Source organism: Myotis brandtii, unplaced genomic scaffold, assembly GCF_000412655.1.
Source record: "Myotis brandtii unplaced genomic scaffold, ASM41265v1 scaffold29, whole genome shotgun sequence".
Classification (NCBI taxonomy): domain Eukaryota; kingdom Metazoa; phylum Chordata; class Mammalia; order Chiroptera; family Vespertilionidae; genus Myotis; species Myotis brandtii.
In genome coordinates, this window is record NW_005361075.1 from 152036 (window position 1) to 173969 (window position 21934).

At 40.0% G+C, this 21934-nt stretch overlaps 1 protein-coding gene across 1 annotated transcript; it reads left to right on the forward strand.

Annotated features, from left to right (window-relative positions):
• Positions 1-6227: 6227 nt before the first annotated feature.
• Positions 6228-20736, forward strand: GTSF1 (gametocyte specific factor 1). The gene is made up of 9 exons (XM_005869114.2): positions 6228-6256; positions 8066-8110; positions 12385-12485; positions 14277-14403; positions 14812-14895; positions 15352-15415; positions 16489-16583; positions 18580-18612; positions 20537-20736. Exons 2-8 carry the CDS (start codon positions 8095-8097, stop codon positions 18594-18596), a joined length of 504 nt encoding a protein of 167 aa, XP_005869176.1. The 5' UTR covers positions 6228-6256; positions 8066-8094; the 3' UTR covers positions 18597-18612; positions 20537-20736.
• Positions 20737-21934: the final 1198 nt, after the last annotated feature.

A 21934-nucleotide genomic window follows, 5' to 3' on the forward strand; every position in this document is an offset into this window, starting at 1 on the left:
GGGCTGGGCCTAGCTTTCGGTGGGCTTGGTACCTCCGTTTTCTGTGGGAGAAGAGTCCGCCTTCTCTGGCTGGTCGGGTGTGTGGTTGGGTGTGGGGAAGTTGTTTCCTGGAATACAGGAAGGGACCTAGACCATGAGGACTGGTTGGGGCAGGCTAGTGAGGAGAGAAATCCCAGGCCTCCTTGTTAGGTCTGGATGTTTGCACAGGAAGGAGACGGGAGGGAGCGGAAGGATCCTGCGCTCCAGCCCAATGGGGGGAAAAGGAAATTCATGTAATACTTTAAACAATAAAATTTTTAAATTAAAAAAATAAAAATAAAAGCTGAGAAAACTGATTTTCTAACAAATATTTTTTCCAATCACTAGAGATCTGTACTTTAACTCGTTAGTCCAGAGTGTTTGTTTTTAATAATTATTAATTCCAAAATATAACACTATATAATCATATATAATTAAGAGGTAATATGCAAATTGACCATCACACTCTTGCACAAGATGGCCACCCCCATGTGATCACAAGATGGCCGGCAGGGGAGGGCAGTTGGGGGCAACCAGGCCGGCAGGGGAGGGCAGTTGGGGGTGACCGGGCCTGCAGGGGAGGGCAGTTGGGGGTGATTGGGCCGGCAGGGGAGCAGTTAGACATCGATCAGGCTGGCAGGGGAGTGGTTAGGAGGGGATCAGGCTGGCAGACAGAAGCAGTTAGGGGCAATCAGGCAGGCAGGCAGGCGAGCAGTTGGGAGCGACCAGTCCTGGACTGTGAGAGGGATGTCCAACTGCCGGGATTGGGCCTAAACTGGCAGTCGGACATCCCCCAAGGGGTCCCAGATTGGAGAGGGTGCAGGCTGAGCTGAGGGACAACCCTCCCAGTGCATGAATTTCATGCACCAGGCCTCTACTATATAATAAAATATTATATATCACCAGACAGAACCAGCACAGATGAGATTCAATTTAGGGTATTAATCCCAGCTAGCTCCTAGAATGACCCTGTGTAAATGCCTTCGTCTCTCATTGTATTTTCCTTTTCAAAGATATTCAACCTGGCTTTAAAAAAAAAAGAAAGAAGTCTGAAAAAGCTCAGCAGGGATCTTAGATAAAGCAGGAACTTTCTGGGTTGGAAAGAAATGAACAAAGCATTTAAAAATAGAAAGAATAAATGTGTGGTGTGTTTTTATTTTAAAATCTCTACTGAAAGACAGTTCGGGTTTTTGCTTATTTTTTAAGTTGGTGGGCTTGTTTACTGGTGCTAAATAGAACAGCTGTGTCAGTTGAGGATCCTGTCACCTGGACAAGGCATTACTGAATGCAGTGAAGCCTGACTTTAGATGCTGATTCGGTACCCACTCACCATCCTCTCAAACCCTTAGCTTTTTCTTCCTCAGAAATTTCGATCTGCAGGTGTCTGAATGAAAAGTACTTATGAGTCACAGTAACAGTGTCAACACTTTCACCAGATTACTGCAATTTAAAGCCTTAAAAAAAAATCACATTTCACTTCAAATCACACTGGCCCCACCAATCTGCATGAATGATGTTGAGATAAATTCAGAGGTTGAGGATTTCATAAAGAATATTTTAAGATATTCCTAACAATCTAAAACTGAGTTGCCAAAACAGCAGCTTTTTCTAAAATGCTTTGTGCTGAGCCTGAAATGAAGCTTTTACTCTTAGCAATTATGTTTTAAGAAGCACTTTAACAGCTTGCTTCTCCTTCATAGAAATCATTCTGGGCACCCAGGTGAAAGAATAGCTTTTGTAAATTCAAAGCAGTGCCGAGGTCAGTGGTTTTCAGCATTAACTGCACATTGAAATAATCTGGGCAGCCTTTTAAAAATAGCTATGCCCAGCCCTTTCTGATTACTTGGTCCAGGATGGGAAACTGGAATACTATGTCTTAAAAGCTCCCCAGATTCTAATGCACAGACAAGATTAAGAATCATCTGCTGACAAGAATGGCTTGGGCCCAACTTCCACTAACACATTTCTTTTTAGGATCTTAATATGAAGCAAAGGCTGTAGAGCACACTCTCTTCAGCCCAAGGGCTGATAATTTAAAAAAAAAACACAAACTCATAATTTGTTTACAAATTACTCATGTAAAAATAAAACGCCTCCCTTCCATGATCCTTTTCACTGAAGCCATATTCAGTTCCTTGCTGTCAGGACAGATTCTCCTAAGTCACATTTAAGCTCTATAAACCAGGTAAATGTTCCAAAAATACAATACTTCAGCATTCAAACTGATCTCCCAGACTGCCACCTACACCGCGGACCGTACACAAATTTCTGTCATATCACACTTCTACTTGTTGGTTTTGCAAAATAGCATCACCAGATCTACCTGCAGTGTCAACACTTTCCTTTTTTTTTTTTTTCTGTCTAATCTTCAAAGGCCACACGTCCCTTTTCTCCATAAAGCAGTGGTTCTCAACCTTGGCTGCACATTAGAATCACCTGGGAATCTTTTTAAAATCCTGATTTCTGGGCCTCATCCTCCGGAAATTCTGGGCCACAACATTAGTAACAAAGAAACAGAATTTCCAGAGGATGAGGCCCAGAAATCAGGATTTTAAAAAGATTCCCAGGTGATTCTAATGTGCAGCCAAGGTTGAGAACCACTGCCATAAAGCCTTCCCTGGTCACGTTAGGCCCCACTGATTTCTTCCTAATATGAATTTATAGCAGGGGTCCTCAAACTACGGCCCGCGGGCCACATGCAAATACAAATATTGTATTTGTTCCCGTTTTGTTTTTTTACTTCAAAATAAGGTATGTGCAGTGTGCATAGGAATTTGTTCATAGTGTTTTTTAAACTATAGTTCGGCCCTCCAACGGTCTGAGGAACAGTGAACTGGTCCCCTGTTTAAAAAGTTTGAGGACCCCTGATTTATAGTCTCGACCACTTCTTGGCATCTGTTGTACTTCCATTTAAACTTTCACCCACTTTGGGGCCTGTTTGCCTAACCACCTTGGGGACAAGAACTTTTCACACTTTTTTTGTATCAGATTCCAGAACAAAGGCTCAGAATATAAATGCTTGGATTCCCACTATCAAGTTATAACTTTCTGACCCTCTTTACCTCTCCAATTTTTTTTTCTTAAATATATTTTTATTGATTTGAGAGGGGGAGATAGAAACATCAATGATGAGAGAGATTAGCTGCCTCCTGCAGGCCCCCTGCTGGGGATTGAGCGGCAACCCAGGCATGTGCCCGGATTGGGAATGAACCGGGGACCCTTCAGTCTGCGGGCTGATGCTCTACCCACTGAGCAAGACCAGCCAGGGCTCTCTCCTCAACTCTGAAACTCCCTTTGCAGCGGTTCTCAACCTGTGGGTCGCGACCCCTTTGGCGGTTGAACGACCCTTTCACGGGGGTCGCCTAAGACCATCCTGCATATCAGATATTTACATTATGATTCATAACAGTAGCAACATTACAGTTATGAAGTAGCAACGAAAATAATTTTATGGTTGGGTCACAACATGAGGAACTGTATTTAAAGGGCCAGAAGGTTGAGAACCACTGAAGAGTATACCTTGACTTTCTCTACCAATTGACCCCAAGCCAGCACACATGCAAACACTCTATGTCAATTGGTCCTCCGGGAAGGAGAGACCAAAATGAAACCAGAATAGATGTATTGAGTGAAAGATGGGCGATGAAGGAGGGAAAAGCATTCTCATACAGGTCTGAAACCTAGACGAGGAGCAGTGCAGCTCTGAGACATCTGGACCAGCCAATGGAGAGCCACAGAGCAAAGGGAATCCGACAGAAATGGGCCAAGTGTCGTCCCCATGCTGTGCTCAGTCATTGGCTGGACGCAGTCCAGGAAGAACATGGCAGAGGCACACACATACACATGTGACACTTCCCAAATTTTGTTTGACACAATATATTTACTTTGCATTTTAATAGTCTTCAGTGTGGCTTTGCCTCATTTCCTTCCGATGTACATACACACACACATACACATATATTTACATATAACTCATTCCATAAGTATTTACTGAGTTTCTCCTCTCATCTGTATTCGATGATACAAATAATCTGGTTTCAATTCCCATTTTCCAGCCTTGATGCTATAATTTTTTCTCTCTCGGTTTTATTTACCTCTAATATTTCTAGAGTAAATCTGGGTCATTTTATCCAAAGCATACAGATAGCTTATAAAGTTTCTATAGTTTCACCTCTGGGAAAACCTGTTGCTTTTACTCATCATGTGGCATATTGTGGAATATTTGAATCTTACCACTCCAAGCTCCGTCAGAATTCCAACATTATCTGAGTGTTAAGTATTAAGAAGAAAGAGCTTACTTCTCTTCCTTTGTACATAACCTACATTTTCTGCTTGAATATGTGGATATTTTTTTTAAATCCCTGAAATGCAAATGTTTTTTCAGTGTACATTTATGGGTAAGCCCTACCCTTTTTGGTGTGTTTTTCAAATGTTGCCTGGAAATTTAAGGGCCTCGTTATTTACAGGGTTGGACCTTTTTTTTAAAGCAGGAATTATTTCTTTAATATGTTCAATAATCCAATAACCGCTTCTATACCCATTATTCTGTTCCTTTGCCTAGATGCAAAAGCAGGGTGCAATTACTTTTTATCTGAAAACATACTGTAAATAATTATTCTCATGCTTTTCAGTGTCAGTTTGAAAGTCCTAAGAGCTATTGTGCTGGCCTAAGCCCTGCTTTTAAAGCATCATCTTGAAATTGGTCACCCCATTCCTTTACTTCTATTTCTTCCACAGTCTCAAGCACTCCTCTGGGAAGCAGAAAGAGGTCTCCTAATCATCTGGGTTTCATTAAGTGTCTAATAGACTATAGGAGAAAGCCAATTCTCTGTTTTCCTAACATTTCAGCCGAGTACCAGAATTTGGGGCCAAACAAATTACAGCAAACCATTTTCTAATAGGAAAAAAATATAATGCCTCGGGAGTTCTATAATGTCCTAAACAAAGCAAAAACAAAATAAAAAGCAGCCTTGAGTGTTTAGTGTTCCTATTTAAAAGACTCTTCCTCCATAAACCAAGTGCAACTTAGTTTATCTCAAAAAAAAAAAAAGAAAGGGTGACTCAATGTGGCTGTAATTTGAACTGTACAGTTCCAGGGAGCCTCCCCACTTCTAACCTGAGATGTAGACCATGAAGCTGTGTCCCCCAGTGAATGCAGTTGCCTCTTTTATTTCCTTAGTTAAAAATGTCTGAGTCACTATAAGCCAAACACTGCAAGAATCTTGAAAAGAGCATTAACTTGGCATTGATTGATTGGGTGGGATGTTGGAAACTGTTCTGGTCCCTGAAAATTTGGAAAGACTTTGATTCTGCGACTATCAATGGGGGAGATTATGAAGCGATTATCATCTTCATCTCTCAGCCTGAAAACCCTCCCCATCGCTCCTCCCTGCCTCCTTAATGGACCCTTCTGGTTGCTCTTAAAAAAAGTATGTGTACACAGAGAGACACCTGAAAAAAACTGAATGACCAAGGCTTTATTTACAATGTGTAATCAGAGGAGACCACAGTGACACCTGTACGTTGTGCCTGAATGATAGCATTCATTTATTTATTTATTCACTTATCCACCAAACATCTCCTGACAACGAAAATAATTTTATGGTTGGGTCACAACATGAGGAACTGTATTTAAAGGGCCAGAAGGTTGAGAACCACTGGACTAGGGCATCGTCCTACCAAGCATTCTCGGGTACTATTACTGACTTTTGAGGTTCTGCAACTTGTGCCAAACAAAACCAATTAGATTCCTGTCCTTGGTGACTGGGGTTTTTTGGCTGGTCTGCCTGCTTATCGCCTTGACAATGTTCCTCATTTCGCCCCTCAAAATCTCAATTACCTTTATATCTGGACAATGTCCATAAACAGGGCTTCTTTCCAACCAGCACCCCACTTCTAACGGGCCCCATTCCTTCCTGGAAGGCCCATTTCTAAGCCCTCGTTCTCTTCCCTAAGATGGCACCGCAAAGCCGGGGAAGGAGCGCGTCCCACCCACGCAAGGCCGCCATCCTCCCGGGCCCAACAGGACGGACCTGAAGGGAGGGGCTGATCTGCAGACAGGGAAGGAAGGGCCAGAGGAGGGCGCACCAAGGAACACAATGGCTGCACCCGCAGCCCCAGCCAGAGCGGAGACCTACGTCACCGGAAGTGGGCCCCACCCCTAACGTCAGGCGCCGGAAGGGAGCGTTGCTAGGGCACGGGGTGGAGGCGACTGTGTGGAGAGCGCGTCTTGACTCAGGTAGGGGCGACGTCGCGGCCCTGGCTCCGGGCCCCCAAACAACGCACCTTCGGCGGGGGGGCCCTCGCCAACTGTTGTCCCCCCTTCACCCCCAGGCCTCGCCTGGTGGGCCTCCGCGCAGCTGTTCGACTGCAGGCCGTTCCCGCTTCGTCCCCTCGAGGGCCTCCCGAGGTCCTTTGTCTACAAACAAGTTATCCGCCTTCCCCGCTTCCCCTGTTCAGTCCCGTTGCTTAAATCTACTCCGAATGTTCTTTTTAAAGAAAGAAAAACGATGTTACCGAGCCCCAGCTCTGTTAGTGTAACCGGTTACCTCCGGCTACATTCACCCCCAAACTGGAACTACGTGGTGTCATTGGCCCGTTTCAGCGCGGCTCGTACCTGGGAAAAGATAGAAGGTCCCGTTAACAGTTTGCTGGGGACGACACCTGAATGGACAAGGCTGACGAGGAGCCACGGATTCCAGTGCCCTTGACCTGCCCTAATTAGTCTTTTTGCCCCCAAAGGATAGGATGGCGTTCTACAGGTTGTTGAATCCCGTGCCGGTCATTCCTTTAAATGCCTTAAAATCCAGGAAGATAATGCTTGGCTCTTCCTTCCAAACCTCTTTTATTTTGATTTTAAAAGTATAGAGTGACCGTGTACAAGTAAAACATGTCGAAAGAAAGGTCAGAATTTCTTAATCCAGACATAACAAGTGTTTTTACGACAGTTTCACTAATGGTTGTAATTAACAGATGGGCTCTGCGGCCAATTACTAAACTAGGGTTCCAGCTGGTCACTGGTATTTCTTTTCGTGGATTCCAAGGCTGCTTATGTCATAGAATGGGGGGGAAGGGGTGTGGAATTGTAGGAGAGGCCAAAGGAGAGCTGACTCCAGAGGCAGTAACTGTAAATCAAGCCAGTTTGCAGAAGGTTCTTACAGGGTGGTTTTATATAAATTTAGGTTGTTTCCCCCCATAATGATAAGTGTATTTAATCACAGTGCTCAGTAGGAGGGATCTCTAGGAGAAGAGAATTCAAACTACAAAACCAATTCTTGTCTTTTCACCTCCCACATTCCCGTTGCAGACCTGTTCTTTTATGGGTCTGTTATCCATAAAATGGGAAGTTCTTTAGTCCTAACATTCAGAAGTTTTACCTCAAAGCATAGAGGGAATGACTGTTAACCGGAGAGATTAAATAACCACGTCTGCTCGTTTTAGCATAGGAAATGGGGGGACCGAGGGGAGGCAAAGCATCAGTGGAAAACCTGTGGCACTTCCTGATCACGTTTAAGGAAAGTCATAGAAACAGTAAGGGAGAACGTCGATGGGAGGCATTGAGTGTATAGACTGTCTGACAGGCTTCCAGCATTCCCAAGTGTCAGAGGGGAGCAAGACTGGCAGCCTTTCCATCCTGTATTTTTTTAAAACAACAGTATTCTTGTGGTCTTGATTTGCCCACTCTAATGTTAAATAGCATCAAACCCTAACAGATGGTAAACAGTGATTGGCTACTGTAATGGCACTTAACGTAGACTGACATCCCCTGAATACATTTTAAGTTAGTAGTCAGATGTGGTTTTTCTTAACTATTTGGGAGCCCTATAATTTATTCTAAGAGTGTGAATTAAGCCATGATATTGAAATGCTTTAAAGTAACAAAGAATGCTTTAAAGGGGGAAAAATATGTGAGGGAGGAGGGCACTAAAGGTTTCTCATAATGAACTTGGGTAGCTTCAATCCCAGTTTGACACTACCTCTTAGGGCCACCTTTACGTACATTTCATTTCTGATTCACTGAACCACTGCTTTTTCCCCCCCTCCCCAGCACTTGGATTCGGCTCCTTCATTTCCAACATGGAAGAAACTTACAGTATGTACTTCTTATTGCTTTTAGAAAATAAGTTAACTTGCATACAATTTTATGTCTGACAGGACTTCTAATGTGTGGCAAAGATTCATATTTCTCCTAAACTGTTGAAGAGAAACGGTCTGTGTGATAGTAATGTAGAGAAGTGCCCAAATTTGAAATAAGATATTTAAAATTTAAATAGTTAAAGAGGTATGAGAAAACTTTGAAAAGGCTGCAACTGGGACACCTGTTTTCTTTCTATTTTGAGGAGTAATATGGTATACATAATGTTGATATAGATTGAGTTTTTAGGATTAAAGAAATCCTAGGGAATATTCTTATTTCTCAAGTGACCTAGGATTCTTAGATGGCCAAGGAAATCAAAAGGGAGCCAGCACTAGAATCACACAAGTGTAGAACCAAAAGAGACCTGAAAATGACTTTATTTAACATTCAAATTTTGCACTGAGAAAACAAAACCTAGAATAATTTATTTGCCCAGGCATATACATCAATATTGCACTCTTAGGTATCGGCCAAACACAAATACTCATACAATGCACAAAGAAGTATATACTAGATTGTTAGTCACAGCATCTATACTAATAAAAGGGAAATATGCTAATTAGACCTGACATCTTCCGGACATCCTTCCAGACAAAGCCATGGTGGTGGGGGCTGAGGCAGTTAGGGGGCGATCAGGCTGGCAGGGGAGCAGTTAGGGGCATCAGGCCAGCAGGCAGAGGTGGTTAGGGGCAATCAGGCAAGCAGGCAGGTGAGCGGTTAGGAGCCAGATTGCAAGAGGGATGTCTGATTGCCGGTGCATGATCGGGTCTAAACCAGCAGTCGGACATCCCCCGAGGGGTCCTGGATTGGAGAGGGTGCAGGCCGGGCTGAGGGACCCCCCCCCCCCCCGCCACCTCCACCCCCGTGCACAAATTCCATTACATGACTACTTGTATATAAAAGTAAAAACTGTCCCTGACCGGTTTGGCTCAGTGGATAGAGTGTCGGCCTGCAGACTGAAGGGTCCTGGGTTCGATTTCGGTCAAGGTCATGTACCTTGGTTGCGGGCACATCCCCAGTAGGGGGTGTGCAGGAGGCAGCTGATCGATGTTTCTCTCTCATCAATGTTTCTAACTCTCTATCCCTCTCCCTTCCTCTCTGTAAAAAATCAATAAAATATATTTAAACTTACTCTCTGTAAAAAATCAATAAATATATATTTTTTAAAAATAAATAAAAGTAAAAACTGGAAACAACCTAAATGTCCATCTGTAAGGGAAATTATTAAGAATCTATGAGCCCTGGTCAGTTTTACTCAGTGGTTAGAGTGTCAGCCCTCAGACTTAAGCGTTATGGGTTCGATTCCCAGTCAAGAGCATGTACCTCGGTTTCGGGTTCACTCCTAGCCTCTCCCCTAGTTGGGGTGTGTGCACGGGAGGCCACCAGTAATGAAATATTCCTTATATGGACTCACAAAGAAGGAGCACAAAGATATGTTAATTTAAAAAAAATAAGGCAGCCCTAGCCGGGTAGCTCAGTTGATTAGAGTGTTGTTCCATACACCAAAAGGTTACAGATTCAATTCCAGGTCAGGACACATACCTAGGTTGGGGGTTCCTGTGGGAGACAGCCAATGGATGTTTCTCTGTCTCTCGCTGCCTCTCTCATCCTCCCTCTCTCCCTCTCTTCCCCTTTCTTTCTCTCTAAAATAAATAAACATATTCTCTGGTGAGGATTAATTTTTTTTAATTTTTTAAGCAAATAGCAAAAATGGGTATAGGAAATCCCATCACACACCACAATATGGAGGAAACTTGGACATTATACTAAGTGAAATAAGTCTGTCACAAAAAGACAAATACTATGATGAAGTATCTAGACTAGTCAAACTCAGAAACAGAAAGAAGAGTGTTTGCCATGGTTGGGTGGAAGAGGGAATGGGGAGTTGTTTAATGGATATAGAGTTTCAATCTTGCAAGGTTAAAAAAAATTCTGGAGATTGGTTGCACAACAACATGAATATACTTAACTCTATTGAACTGTACATTTAAAAATGGTTAAGATGGCAAATTTTATGTTGTATATATTTTATAGCCATTTAAAATTTTTTAATTAAAAAGAATATAAAATTTTAAATCTAAAAAAACAGGTTAGAGCTAACCTAAATTACTAGAGACCAAAAAGTAAAGCATTTATGGTAGAAAACTATCATTATCAAGTCTGACGTATGCCACTGTGTGGGCAGTAAAGTGTGTATGAATCATAAGGTATGTCCAGTTCTGTCAGCTGCAGACATGGCTTAACATTTGCTAGTGATGGAATGGACTAAATGAAAGGATTTAATATGAATTTCATCTGTGAACTCTCCCTGGGTGTCCTGAAGCTTCAGAGGAAAAGATTGCTGGTCAGGATACGCCTGGTTGGCATAATAAGCCTGCCTGTCCTCTAAGATTTTTCCTTCCTATTCATTCTGTCCTTCATGTCACCTCTCTGGCTCATTTACATCATGGTCATGGTTCGCAATTTATTCCATGTTTACCACTCTTCAGTGAAACTGTCTGTTTCAATTCCCCACTAGCTTCTGATTTTCATAGCAGTCTCCTGGTTTATAAGCCTTTTATCAAATGTGAATTGTTTATCTTATTTCACTTTTATCATTGCCTTTAGTGGGGGCAAAAGCATTTTATTAGGTTGCTTCTCATCCTCATAATATACTGAGAATGTGCTTAACCATTTAATTTCCCTTCCTTAACCAGGCTATTAAAATTTGGGGCTCAGCCTGGGCATCTTGTAAAGCCTAAGGGTAGTTACATGTTCAGAGGAACTTCTCTGAGAGATATGTTCAGAGAAATTTCCACAATTCCAAACTATGGAAATAATCCCTGAAAGTATAGCCTTCTAAGGGTAGGTTTAACTAGCATGATATAAGTTAGGGGCTTTCTTTCACATAGCAGCTTCATATGTCTGCAGGTGTCTTAACTTCAGGAGGCTCTGTGTTTGCAGATTATTCTGTTTTTTTAATATGGCAAATTCGATAATCACTAAATTCTGATTTTTTTCATGTATTAGAATACAAAAGGTAAAACTACTTATCTAATAAAGGTATTGGTTTCGTTTGAGAGGTAACTTGAGTAACCAAGATCAGGAACTACTTATAGTAGTAATGAATTAAAGCAGACAGGTGAAAAAGAAGTCATCTATCAATGAATATTTCTCAATCTTTCATAGGACATATCACTGATATAGAGCAGTGCTTTTTTCATGTCATGGCATACTAGCAAATAGACAGGGATGCTTTTGAGCAGGAGTAACTATCCTCAACTTGCCCTGGGACTGTTAAGGTATGGAACTCATGTGTGTGGACACCTACATTGAAATATTGGCACCCCATCCATTCCAACCTTCAGCATACTAGTTGGGAGGCTCTGGTTGGCTAGCTAGACTATAAATGACCCTGAATTAGCACTTTTAGAAAAGGAAAAAGAGAATGTCATGTCATGTAACTTTTTGTTTAATAGTAAGGATGACCAACAATGAAAACAATATTTTTTTTCTTTTTTATATTTTTATTTATTTCAGAGGGAAAGAGAAATTGAAACATCAGTGAGAGAGAATCATTGATTGGCTGCCTTCTGCATGCCCTACACTGGGGATTGAGCCCACAACCTGGGCATGTGTCCTGACCAGGAATCGAACAATGACCTCCTGGTTCATAGGTTGATGCTCAACCACTGAGCCATGCCAGCTGGGTGAAAACAGCAATATTTAAATACAACCAAATATGAGCTAAGACCTTATCCCTTGATCACTGGTTTTGCTGGACTTAACACAATTTTATCTTATCAGAGTTAAATGTTCATTTTCAAATGTTTAATTACACTTTTATTTAAATTTCAAGTTGTTTTCAGATTGTCTTATTCTATTGTTCCAGATTCTGTTGGGAAATACATTGTGCTTTTAAAAAAAAAAATGAGAAAATACATTGCGCCTGCCCTAGCCGGTTCAGCGTGTGGTCTGAAAGGTCCCAGGTTTGATTCCGGTCAAGGGCACATGAATGGGTTACTGGCTCCATCCCCAGTAGGGGTCGTGCAGGAGGCAGCCAATCAATGATTCTCTCTCATCATTGCTGTTTCTATCTCCCTTTCCCTTCCTCTCTGAAATCAATAAAAATATTTTTAAAATAAATAAAATGCTTTAAAAGAAAGACAATACATTGTGCCTGTAATCCTGTAGTTTTCCAAAGACCTATTAAGCTTTATACTTATCCTATTTCTCTCTCTCTCTCTCAGTCGATTCCCTGGACCCTGAAAAGCTATTACAATGTCCCTATGATAAAAACCACCAGATCAGAGCCTGCAGGTTTCCTTATCATCTTATCAAGTGCAGAAAGGTAGGGTATTATTTTCATAATTTGCCGTGTGATACCCTCTGAGTTGTTTTTAAAAAAACAAATTCTGTAAATATCAGATAATTTTAACGTGTTAAATTGAATTTCCAGAATTGTTTTGGGAATCTACCTTTGTATTAAATACCAACATTTATAGAAAGGAGTTTGTTTACTTCTTGGGTACATCAGTTTTTTTCTATTTTGTGTCCCCCCTCCCCCCCAAACTAGTGATAAGCACCCATAGTGATAAACAGCTTCTCTGGAGTCTTTTCTCCCTTTGTAAAAAGAGGAAACACTACTTTTTGCTAGCAATGAGAAAATCCCTTCTGCCTTGTGAAATTAATGCTGATAAGGATTGTCCTGATAAGGATTGAGTCAATAATACATTGATTTTCGATATTTTTGGTTATAAATTTTAGAGAAGTTGAACAGTTAGAGGTTAGCCCAAGAAAAACTTATTTCTAAAATTAACTTTTTTTCCAAATTTCGACAGCATCTTTGAGGGGGAAAATAAAAAACAACTTATTAGTGTTTCTTCTCTGGTCATTCTTTTGTAGACTTAGCTGATGTAAACTACTTTAAAGCTGGTATAGTAACTGAGGCACTTTGAAAAGATTGTTAGAATGCTGATGTCAGATACAGAGGCCAAAGTTCTGCCAGGACTGATGCTTGGGAAACAGTTTTGGTACTTAATCCAAACTGCATACGATTTATATATGTATTAACATCCTTTCATGACTGTTTCTCTTGTAGTCCTGGAGATGATTATAATGCCTATTTTTATTTCTCCAGCTCTTTTTAATCTTTTGAGCAAAGATCCCTTAAAGTTGAACATGGACAGTATGGATCTGAATATACCACCACAACGTCCTCTTCTAATGCACCTAATCTTTGGCCACAAAACCTTTGCATTGGAATACCTGATATCCCTTACAAAAATCATGGAGACAAATGCCCTCACAATTTTCTCCACCCTCTATTTTTTTTCCCAGCCTTCTCCCCATTTCACATTATTTTTACTTTTTTTTTTAGTATTGTATGATATGTTTTTCTTCTCCTATTAAGTAAATTTCTTAATTGCTGGTATATTACCATAAGATTTGAGTAACATTAAATACTTTGTTTTGTTTTAATAAGAAACTTGGTCAGCAGAGTAGATCATTTGGGCTTTTCCTTAGTGAAATAACTGAAATAAAGGTCAAATTGTTCAGAGCCTCATTTCAGGCATCATTACTTTAAATAAGTGTTCCCAAGTTAATCTGAAAAATCACTGGTTTGCTTCTTCTGCAGCTCCCTTCTAACAATTATTTTCCAGCCCTATTGTATTGCAATAACAGGGCCACTACTGCAGTGCAGACTGGGAATGTGTTTTAGCATTACTGTGTATCCTCAATATCAGCTTTCAAAGACATCCAAAGAGCTCTACCATTACATGCTGTGCCACTTGAATCTCATGACTCTGAAGAACAGGGAGAGAAGATGTGGTTCAAATACCCAATTCTAAATTTGCTCTTTACCTCCACATAAACCGCTTTAACCCCAAAATCTGTGTTGTCAGTCTCTATAGTCATAACAAAGAGGCTTATGTTTTGATGATTTTGAGATATTATATGGTTTGTATGAATGATAAAAAAGATTCCTCTTAGTTTTCTACTATGAATTTACCTATCATAGCTAAGCTACAAGTTTATTGAGAGATTTTAGGGGAGCCATTTATAGATAAAGCTGAGCCATGCCCCTTGGACTTTTAAGAGGTTCGGAGAATTGATAGACCCCTTAATTTTTGTTCCACAGAATCATCCTGATGTCGCAAACAAATTGGCTACTTGTCCCTTCAATGCTCGCCATCAGGTTCCTCGGACCGAAATCAGTCATCATATTTCAAGCTGTGATGACAAAAGTTGTATAGAGCAAGACATTGGTAAGACTGACTAGCTGAAATGTTTTGGTACTAGAGGTTAGCCCCTTTAAATTTGTGTTATGCTACATTGTCACCTTGATTTTTGGCTTTCCATATTGAAGAACACTTTCAGCAGGAAAAGGTTGTCAGGTTGTGTTTGTCAGAATGCTTTCTCTTCTAAACAACCTGATTCACTTTACCAATAATTCATCTAACTAAAAAAATCCTTTTCTTGCCACAGATATGATAAATATCTTTGTTTCTGCTATTTCTTTCATGTCCTCTGTCAGCAAGGGGATAAGACCACTCTGTTTATCTTTGAGAAACAAAGACCCATTGGGCTACCCTGCAACTTCTTTAGCCTCTAACCCCTTTAAACATAACTTAGCAATGTCCCGTTCTCATGTCAGAATCTCTGTTGTCTTACAGTCAACCAAACCAGGAACCTTGGACAAGAGACTCTGGTTGAGAGCACATGGCAGTGCCCTCCTTGTGATGAAGACTGGGATAAAGGTAATTGCTTCTGCATCTTTTTCTGCACAATATCTAAATCTCAAGGCATTTGCTTTAGACAGAAGGAAGATTTTCCTGTTTTATGGACATGCCATGTTTTGTAGAATGCTTTGTTATTTTTATTGGGCCCCAAAATGAGCACATTTGTATGGCTGTGCAGACACGTGGAACAGCCTCTCCTTCTTGATTGGAAAAAGCACTTCTTTACATCTGTTTTTTTCCATAAATTGTGCTATGCCATCTGTGTTTAGCTGTTTCTAGGCACGTTTATTATTATTTATGTCGTTTGTGTTTATATTCTTCAATTAAATTCCTGCTACTGTGTCACTTAGGCAGGGTACTTGATCAATTTTTACTTCCTTCTCTAAACTTAGGTGTATTATTTCCCATCTTACAAATTCAACTAACATAAACTGGTGTCTTATACCACAAACTATGTTTTGCTTCCTTTGGCAGATTTGTGGGAACAAACCAGCACCCCATTTGTCTGGAGCACAGCCAACTACTGTGGCAAGAACAGGTAAATGAAATTGTCTCATTCCCAGCACTGTCTCCCAAAATCAGAGGGCTTTGTTACCAAAACGCCACCAAAGCATGAATTGATCTTTCCTTGATGACGTTACTTGGTAGTAACTTAGTCTAGATATTGTTTTGGTGGATTATTTTTCTTATTTCTTCCTTGATTCATAAAAAGGTCACATGCTTTGTGTAAATCACTGTGTGAACACAAAAATACTAGCTTAGAGTCTAGCAAAGGAGACAGTGGTGCCAGATATTCTTATGTCTTAGTTGAGTTTTTCACTAGGTTCATATTATTTTAATGCTTTAAAAAAATTCCCCAGCTATACTACGTGGATCATTTTTACTCTTGGTAACTAGTGTTTAAGGAAAAAATAATCTTAAGAGTTGTTTGTTTGTTTAAGAGTAGGGAATCCAAAATGCATCTCTTCTTCCCACTGATTTTGCATACAATTTTGAAGTCTGTAAGATTTCTCATTATTATTTTATCTTTAAACCTTAGAAGATCACATTTCAAATCCAAATGAGAATATTTCTGGATTAGAAAATAAAGGACTGAGATGTTAGACTTCATTTTTCCCCCAATTGAATACTTATCCATTTTTATTTCTTAGCTCCTGAGGTCAGCTAGTATTGTAACTGTACCTTATTTTGTGTGTGCACTAAGATAGAAAAACTTAAAAATGAATTTCACTAGTACAATTTTAATTTTGCCTCAGTTCTTTGAGATTTGTTGCCTTTAGTTTGATTGTCTTGGCATTTTATTTTATCTCATGTTTATTGAGTGAATTGATGTGTTTGTCATACAACTGAACAGTAGATGGCATTACTGTTTATATAAATTTCTAAGAAATGAAAATACTTAGACCCATCTTAATGCCTGTACAGAACAGTGAGCTTTCCAGAGAAATGGTAATCATTCTAATTGCGAGAATGTTTTGATGGAAATGTGTTTACATTTCATAATGTAGTCTGTTTTGTTTTACCCCAAATTACAAAAAACACATTTTGATTGTCTTGTGTGTGCCTGCCTGAAGAATGCTGGCATAGTCAGATTTATCTTTCTTTTTGCAGCCCTGCAAGCAACATAGTTATGGAACATAAGAGTAACCTGGCTTCAGGCATGCGCGTTCCCAAGTCTCTGCCGTATGTTCTGCCATGGAAAAACAGTAAGTGTAATGAGACAGAATGCTTTTATTATTTTCTTTGTGCTAATAAATGTAGTTAGTCTTTATATTCAAAGACATGTTTAGTCTGAATACCTTGCACTCTCACAACCCTGAGAATGAGCAGCTCTTAAATTTTACACCCTAAGGCAGCGGTTCTCAACCTGTGGGTCGCGACCCCTTTGGCGGTCGAACAACCCTTTCACAGGGGTCGCCTAAGACCATCCTGCATATCAGATATTTACATTACGATTCATAACAGTAGCAACATTACAGTTATGAAGTAGCAATGAAAATAATTTTATGGTTGGGTCACAACATGAGGAACTGTATTTAAAGGGCCAGAAGGTTGAGAACCACTGCCCTAAGGGCTTCACTCAGTTCACCCTAGTCCTGGTTCTGGTTAGTATCGGGAAAGTGCAAGATCACAGAAACCAAAAGAATATTTTCAAGATAGGGTGACCACTGACATCAAATACCATGAGTAAATTTGGGGAGCAATAAAAAGACTATTGCCCTGCCTGGCTACTGTGGCACAGTGGTTGAGTGTCAACCCATGCACCAATTCCTGGTCAGGACCCATGCCCAGGTTGTAGGCTCAGTCCCCAGCAGGGGGCATGCAAGAAGCAGCTGATCAATATTGATGTTTCTCTCTCATCAGTCTTTCTATCTCTCCCTCTCCCTTTCTCTCTCTCTCTCTCTCTAAAATCAATAAAAACATTTTAAAAAATAAAATAAGTAAGAACATATTTTTTAGAAGACTATTGCCCTGACCAGTGTGTCAGTGGTTAGAGTGTCAGTCCGAGCACCAAAGGGTTGCAAGTTCATTTCCTGGTCAAGGTCATGTACCTGGGTTGCAGGTTCAATCCCTGGCCGTGATTGGAGTGCATGCAGAAGGTAACCAGATGATGTCTCACATCGATGTGAGGTGTTTTTTTTTCTCTCTCTCTCTCCTCCACACCTCCTCCCCCTCACTTCCTCCCTTCTACTCTCTCTAAAAAAATCAATGGAAAAAATATTCTCAGGTGAGGATTAACAACAACAAAAAAGACTATTGATTTTGGTTAGGAGGAAGTCATCCTTGACTTTCAAGACATAAGATCAATAGGGAATTGGGATTAGAAATTGGATTTCAGGGACCTAAAAGGAAATGTGTAGAGAAAACATGAAAGTTATGAGTCATAAGAATCAGCATAAAAATAGTATTTAAATGTCTTTCCTAGACATCAGAGGCCATGCTGAGCAAACATACTAAATTTGTATCATACCACCCTGGTAAAGAAATTCCCACATATGGAACACCCAAGATAACCGTCATATTTAATATAAACTTGATTTTTCTAATGTTGCCTCCCAATTCAGATTCCCTTGGTTTCGGTCTTTGCCACAGTTTGAGTTAATTTTCAGGTGGCTAGAGGATTTCCTTTAAAAAAAACTTCCCTTTGGATACTTGCCCAAAAAATGAGATCACCAAATCATATGTCAGAAGGCTTGATAGGTAAAGAACTATCTTCTTTTTTCATGCACTTGAGTAGAATGCAATCACTAATTTTAAATTATTCTACTTTTAGCCCTGACCGGTGTGGCTCAGTTGGTTGGAGTGTCGTCCCGTGCACCAAAGGGTCTCGGGTTCGATTTCCGGTCAGGGCACATATCCAGGTTATAGGTCCAATCCCCAGTCCAGGCGCATATGGGAGGCAACCAACTGATGTCTCTCTCCCTCCCTCTCCCTCTCCCTCTCCCACTCCTTCTCCCTCTCCTCCCTCTCCTCTTCTCTCCCATCCCCCTCTTCCTTCCTCTCCCTCTATAATCAATAAAAGCACATGTCCTTGGGTGAGAATTTAAAAATAAATGAATGAATGAATGAATGCATTCTTCTACTTTTATATTGTGATTCAATATACTTCAGAATAAATTGTTTGTGTTTAGTTAAGAGTAGAGGATGGAGTGAATTTCAATTGACATGGTGTATTTATTTTGAAATATTTCTACTCTGTAGATGGAAATGCACAGTAACTGAATATCTCATCAAGTAAGTGTTTCAGTTTTATTTCACTATCTTCTCAGATGGTAGCAAGATTTAACTGGACATAAAGCAATTTGGGTCCAATTTTCTTTCAGATTATGGTACCAAATTAAAGCTTTGTGTGTGCCTATGTTTTTTAAGTATATAGCTTCTGTTATGGCTTTACACGCTAATGAATAGGCATTTACTGATTAAATTAGAATTCGGTTAACATGCCAAGTTGCTTTCCCTAGAGTTACTACACATTGCCTTTTTCTTTTTCTTTTTCTTTTTTTATCAGCATTGCATTCTAGATCTCTCATACCCCTTTAATGGGCTGAGATTAATCAGACAGCTGTGCTTCACTGCTCTGCAGTTCTTTCCCTGTGCAGTACAGTTTAACACATCAAAATATTCAGACTCTTTTTAATGAGCACGTAAAAGTTTCGGGTTTCTAAGAGTCTTGCACTGTTGATCTTATCTGAATATTTGATTTAACAGAACTTCAAAAAATCTATATGAAGAGAGCAAAAAGTTTACTTTCCACAGATGAAGCCTTTCCTCGAGGTTACTATACCCATAGCAGAACCAAGTTTGGTGCTTCAAATGCTGTCCTGGCTGCATTTGCCCCTGGCAAAAGGAATGTTAAAAAAGGCTAGGGATGGGATTATATCCCCCACTGTCTTGAGCTAGTAAGTCCTCAGTGAATATTTAGTGAATGAATGAGTGAGTGGCCTCTTGCCTTTGAGTTCATTCACTTCCTCTGGACAGTGAATCAGATGGATCTTCTGTGAGTTAGGGCTCATTTTATATGAAAGCTGATGTTTCTTCTGGTGAGAAGTAGAAAGGAGATTCTAAAAGTAAACACTCCTTAGCTATGGACTATAACTATCAGTTGCTTCCAGTATCAGCCATTTTTCTTGATAGGTTCTGACATTAAATTGTTAAATATATCAGGAAGGCATAAAATTACATCTGGCCCCTGAAGGAAAAGAGACACAATAGCACTAGGGTGCCCCAGGAAAGTGCACACAGATCTGGATAAATCATGAACTTTAAATCCTCTTACACACTGTACAAAATACTTGGTGCTCTAGTATGGATAGTTACCTAGTAAAAAATGGCTACTCTTAAGGCAAAAGCCTAGGAGAAACTTCTGTTCTATCACTTAAGAAAAGACACACCTCTCATTTGGAACTAAATTTATTTTTCTGTGTAACCCCTGAGGAATCAGGAAAAAAAAAATTATCCTATGTTAGTTCAGACTCTTTAAACAGCCACAGACCTTCTTATCATTTTTTGAATGCCTGTTGTTGCAGAATTCTCTAGCTTCTTTGGAAGGATACAAAAGAAATAGAAGACATGACTTATTCCCTTAAGGAATTAATTATGGGTGGAAAAATTTTTTTGAATGCACAGAAGTGAAAAGGATTTGTTTACCTTGTAGTCAGTATGCTTTATCCCATTTGTGTGTTTATCAACCACTCCATTTTTTAATAGATAGGTGCCTCAAAAGCAAGTAATACTAATTTTTGTTCACCTAATGTACATTGTAATAGCTCAGAATAATTGGTAAATTAAATAGTAGTAGAGTGAATAAAAAGAAAAAAGATCAATATAAGTTAATTAGAATTAATCCAGAATTGTCTGCAGGAGTCAATTGCCAAGATAGTCAATTCTGATTTTCTCCTGAGTCAAAAAACTGTTGACACAGGAGTGTACATTGATCTCTGCATAGATTGCTTTTAAGTCAATTAACAAGTTTCTCTGTGCTTAGTGGTACTAAAGAGCTCAGGGTCAGAAGGTACTTGGTGCTCTGCCATAAACAGCAGATTCCTCCAGCGACCAAGAGATTTTAATTGTGTTGTAGTTGTGTGGCCCATTGTCATATGCAGTTGTTGCCTTTGTCACTGAAAGGAACTAAAAAAATTTTTTTCTCATTTCCTTACAGATGACTGAACCTAGAAGACTCTTGCTTCTTCCTGCTATCAGTGGGTTCTTCATTTTTCTCCTAATCTAATTATAGAAAGATAAACTGTCTGTGACTTTCAAACTGACAGATGCCTTTTTTTCTCTCCCCCCTTTTGAGTCCTCATTTGATGCAAGAAAGACTCCGCATAGTTTTAAAACTATTTCAAATAAACCATTGATGTAGATAGCTTGATAGTTTGGTCAAGTCCCTGAGCCCCAAGATCAGAAAGCACATCCCATTCCACATTAATGAAACATAATTATTTAAAGAATCTTAAAGAAGCCATCAAATGCAGGCAAGAAACTTGGGTTGGAAAAAGTAACTGAGTATTTGTGTTCTCTGACATATATGGACCAAATTCTTTTTCCCATTAGTATGAATGGACCCATTTGATCAGTGCATCTGTTTATCCAGGGTCACCAGATACTGATAGCATTTATAGGGCAAAATGCCCCATTCTTGTTAGAAACTTGAGGACATCGTCTGTCTAAATATTTCCAACCTAGGGGAGGTTTCTTGTATTTATCTCTCCTACATTACAGCTAGACGTTGTACTAGTTGTCAGACTAGATATAGATTATATAGGAGTGAAGATTGGAATGGAGGGGAGGAACAAGTGTACATGTGGAGAAGAGAGAGAGGCTTTCCACCTGTGTGTGAAATTTAAGTTTCAAAGTTGAAATGTGTGAGGGCCCTGCTGACTACCTGGGATGTATGTGTAATAAGTTAGATTTTGAAACATCCAAAGCTCTGGATAGCTTAGCATCTTGTTGGCCCTTACAAGGAGACTTCAAAGTCTCCCCAGAGATTGTTTGGATTGTTTTTGTGTGGTTGTTTTCAAGTTTGACTTGGTTTGGTTTTAAAACTGTCTGGCATGGGAGGGGTTTGTGATCTGGTATAGATAGGGACTTGGATGAAGCATACTGACAATCCCAAAAGGGATCTCTCTAGCAGAGTAACAGATAAGGGGAAGCAGGCCTTCTCCCACCAGTTTTACTCAAAATTCTTCCCTGATGAAGCAGAGCTGTCTGTTTCTTTAGTTCCAAACTCTAAAAACAGGTTCAAGATAAGCCCCAGTACAGTAGTAGTTTGCTTAGCTGCATGATCTTAAGTGAATAACTAGGCCCTTTCTCCTGAGAGGGTAGTGAATATACTGAGGAGGGGGGAAAACACCCTTTATGCCCCAATCCTGGTCACTTATGTTTGTGTACCAATCAATACCTCACAAACACTTAATTTAAAAATAGTCTTATTACTGGAAAATGCAAAACCCTTTTGATTTCATCTGTTCAGGTGATGACAGAACAAAACTATCATCTTCTATACTTGTAACCCAGAACTCCCACCTAGTTTAGGAGAAACAAGCAGGGACATGAG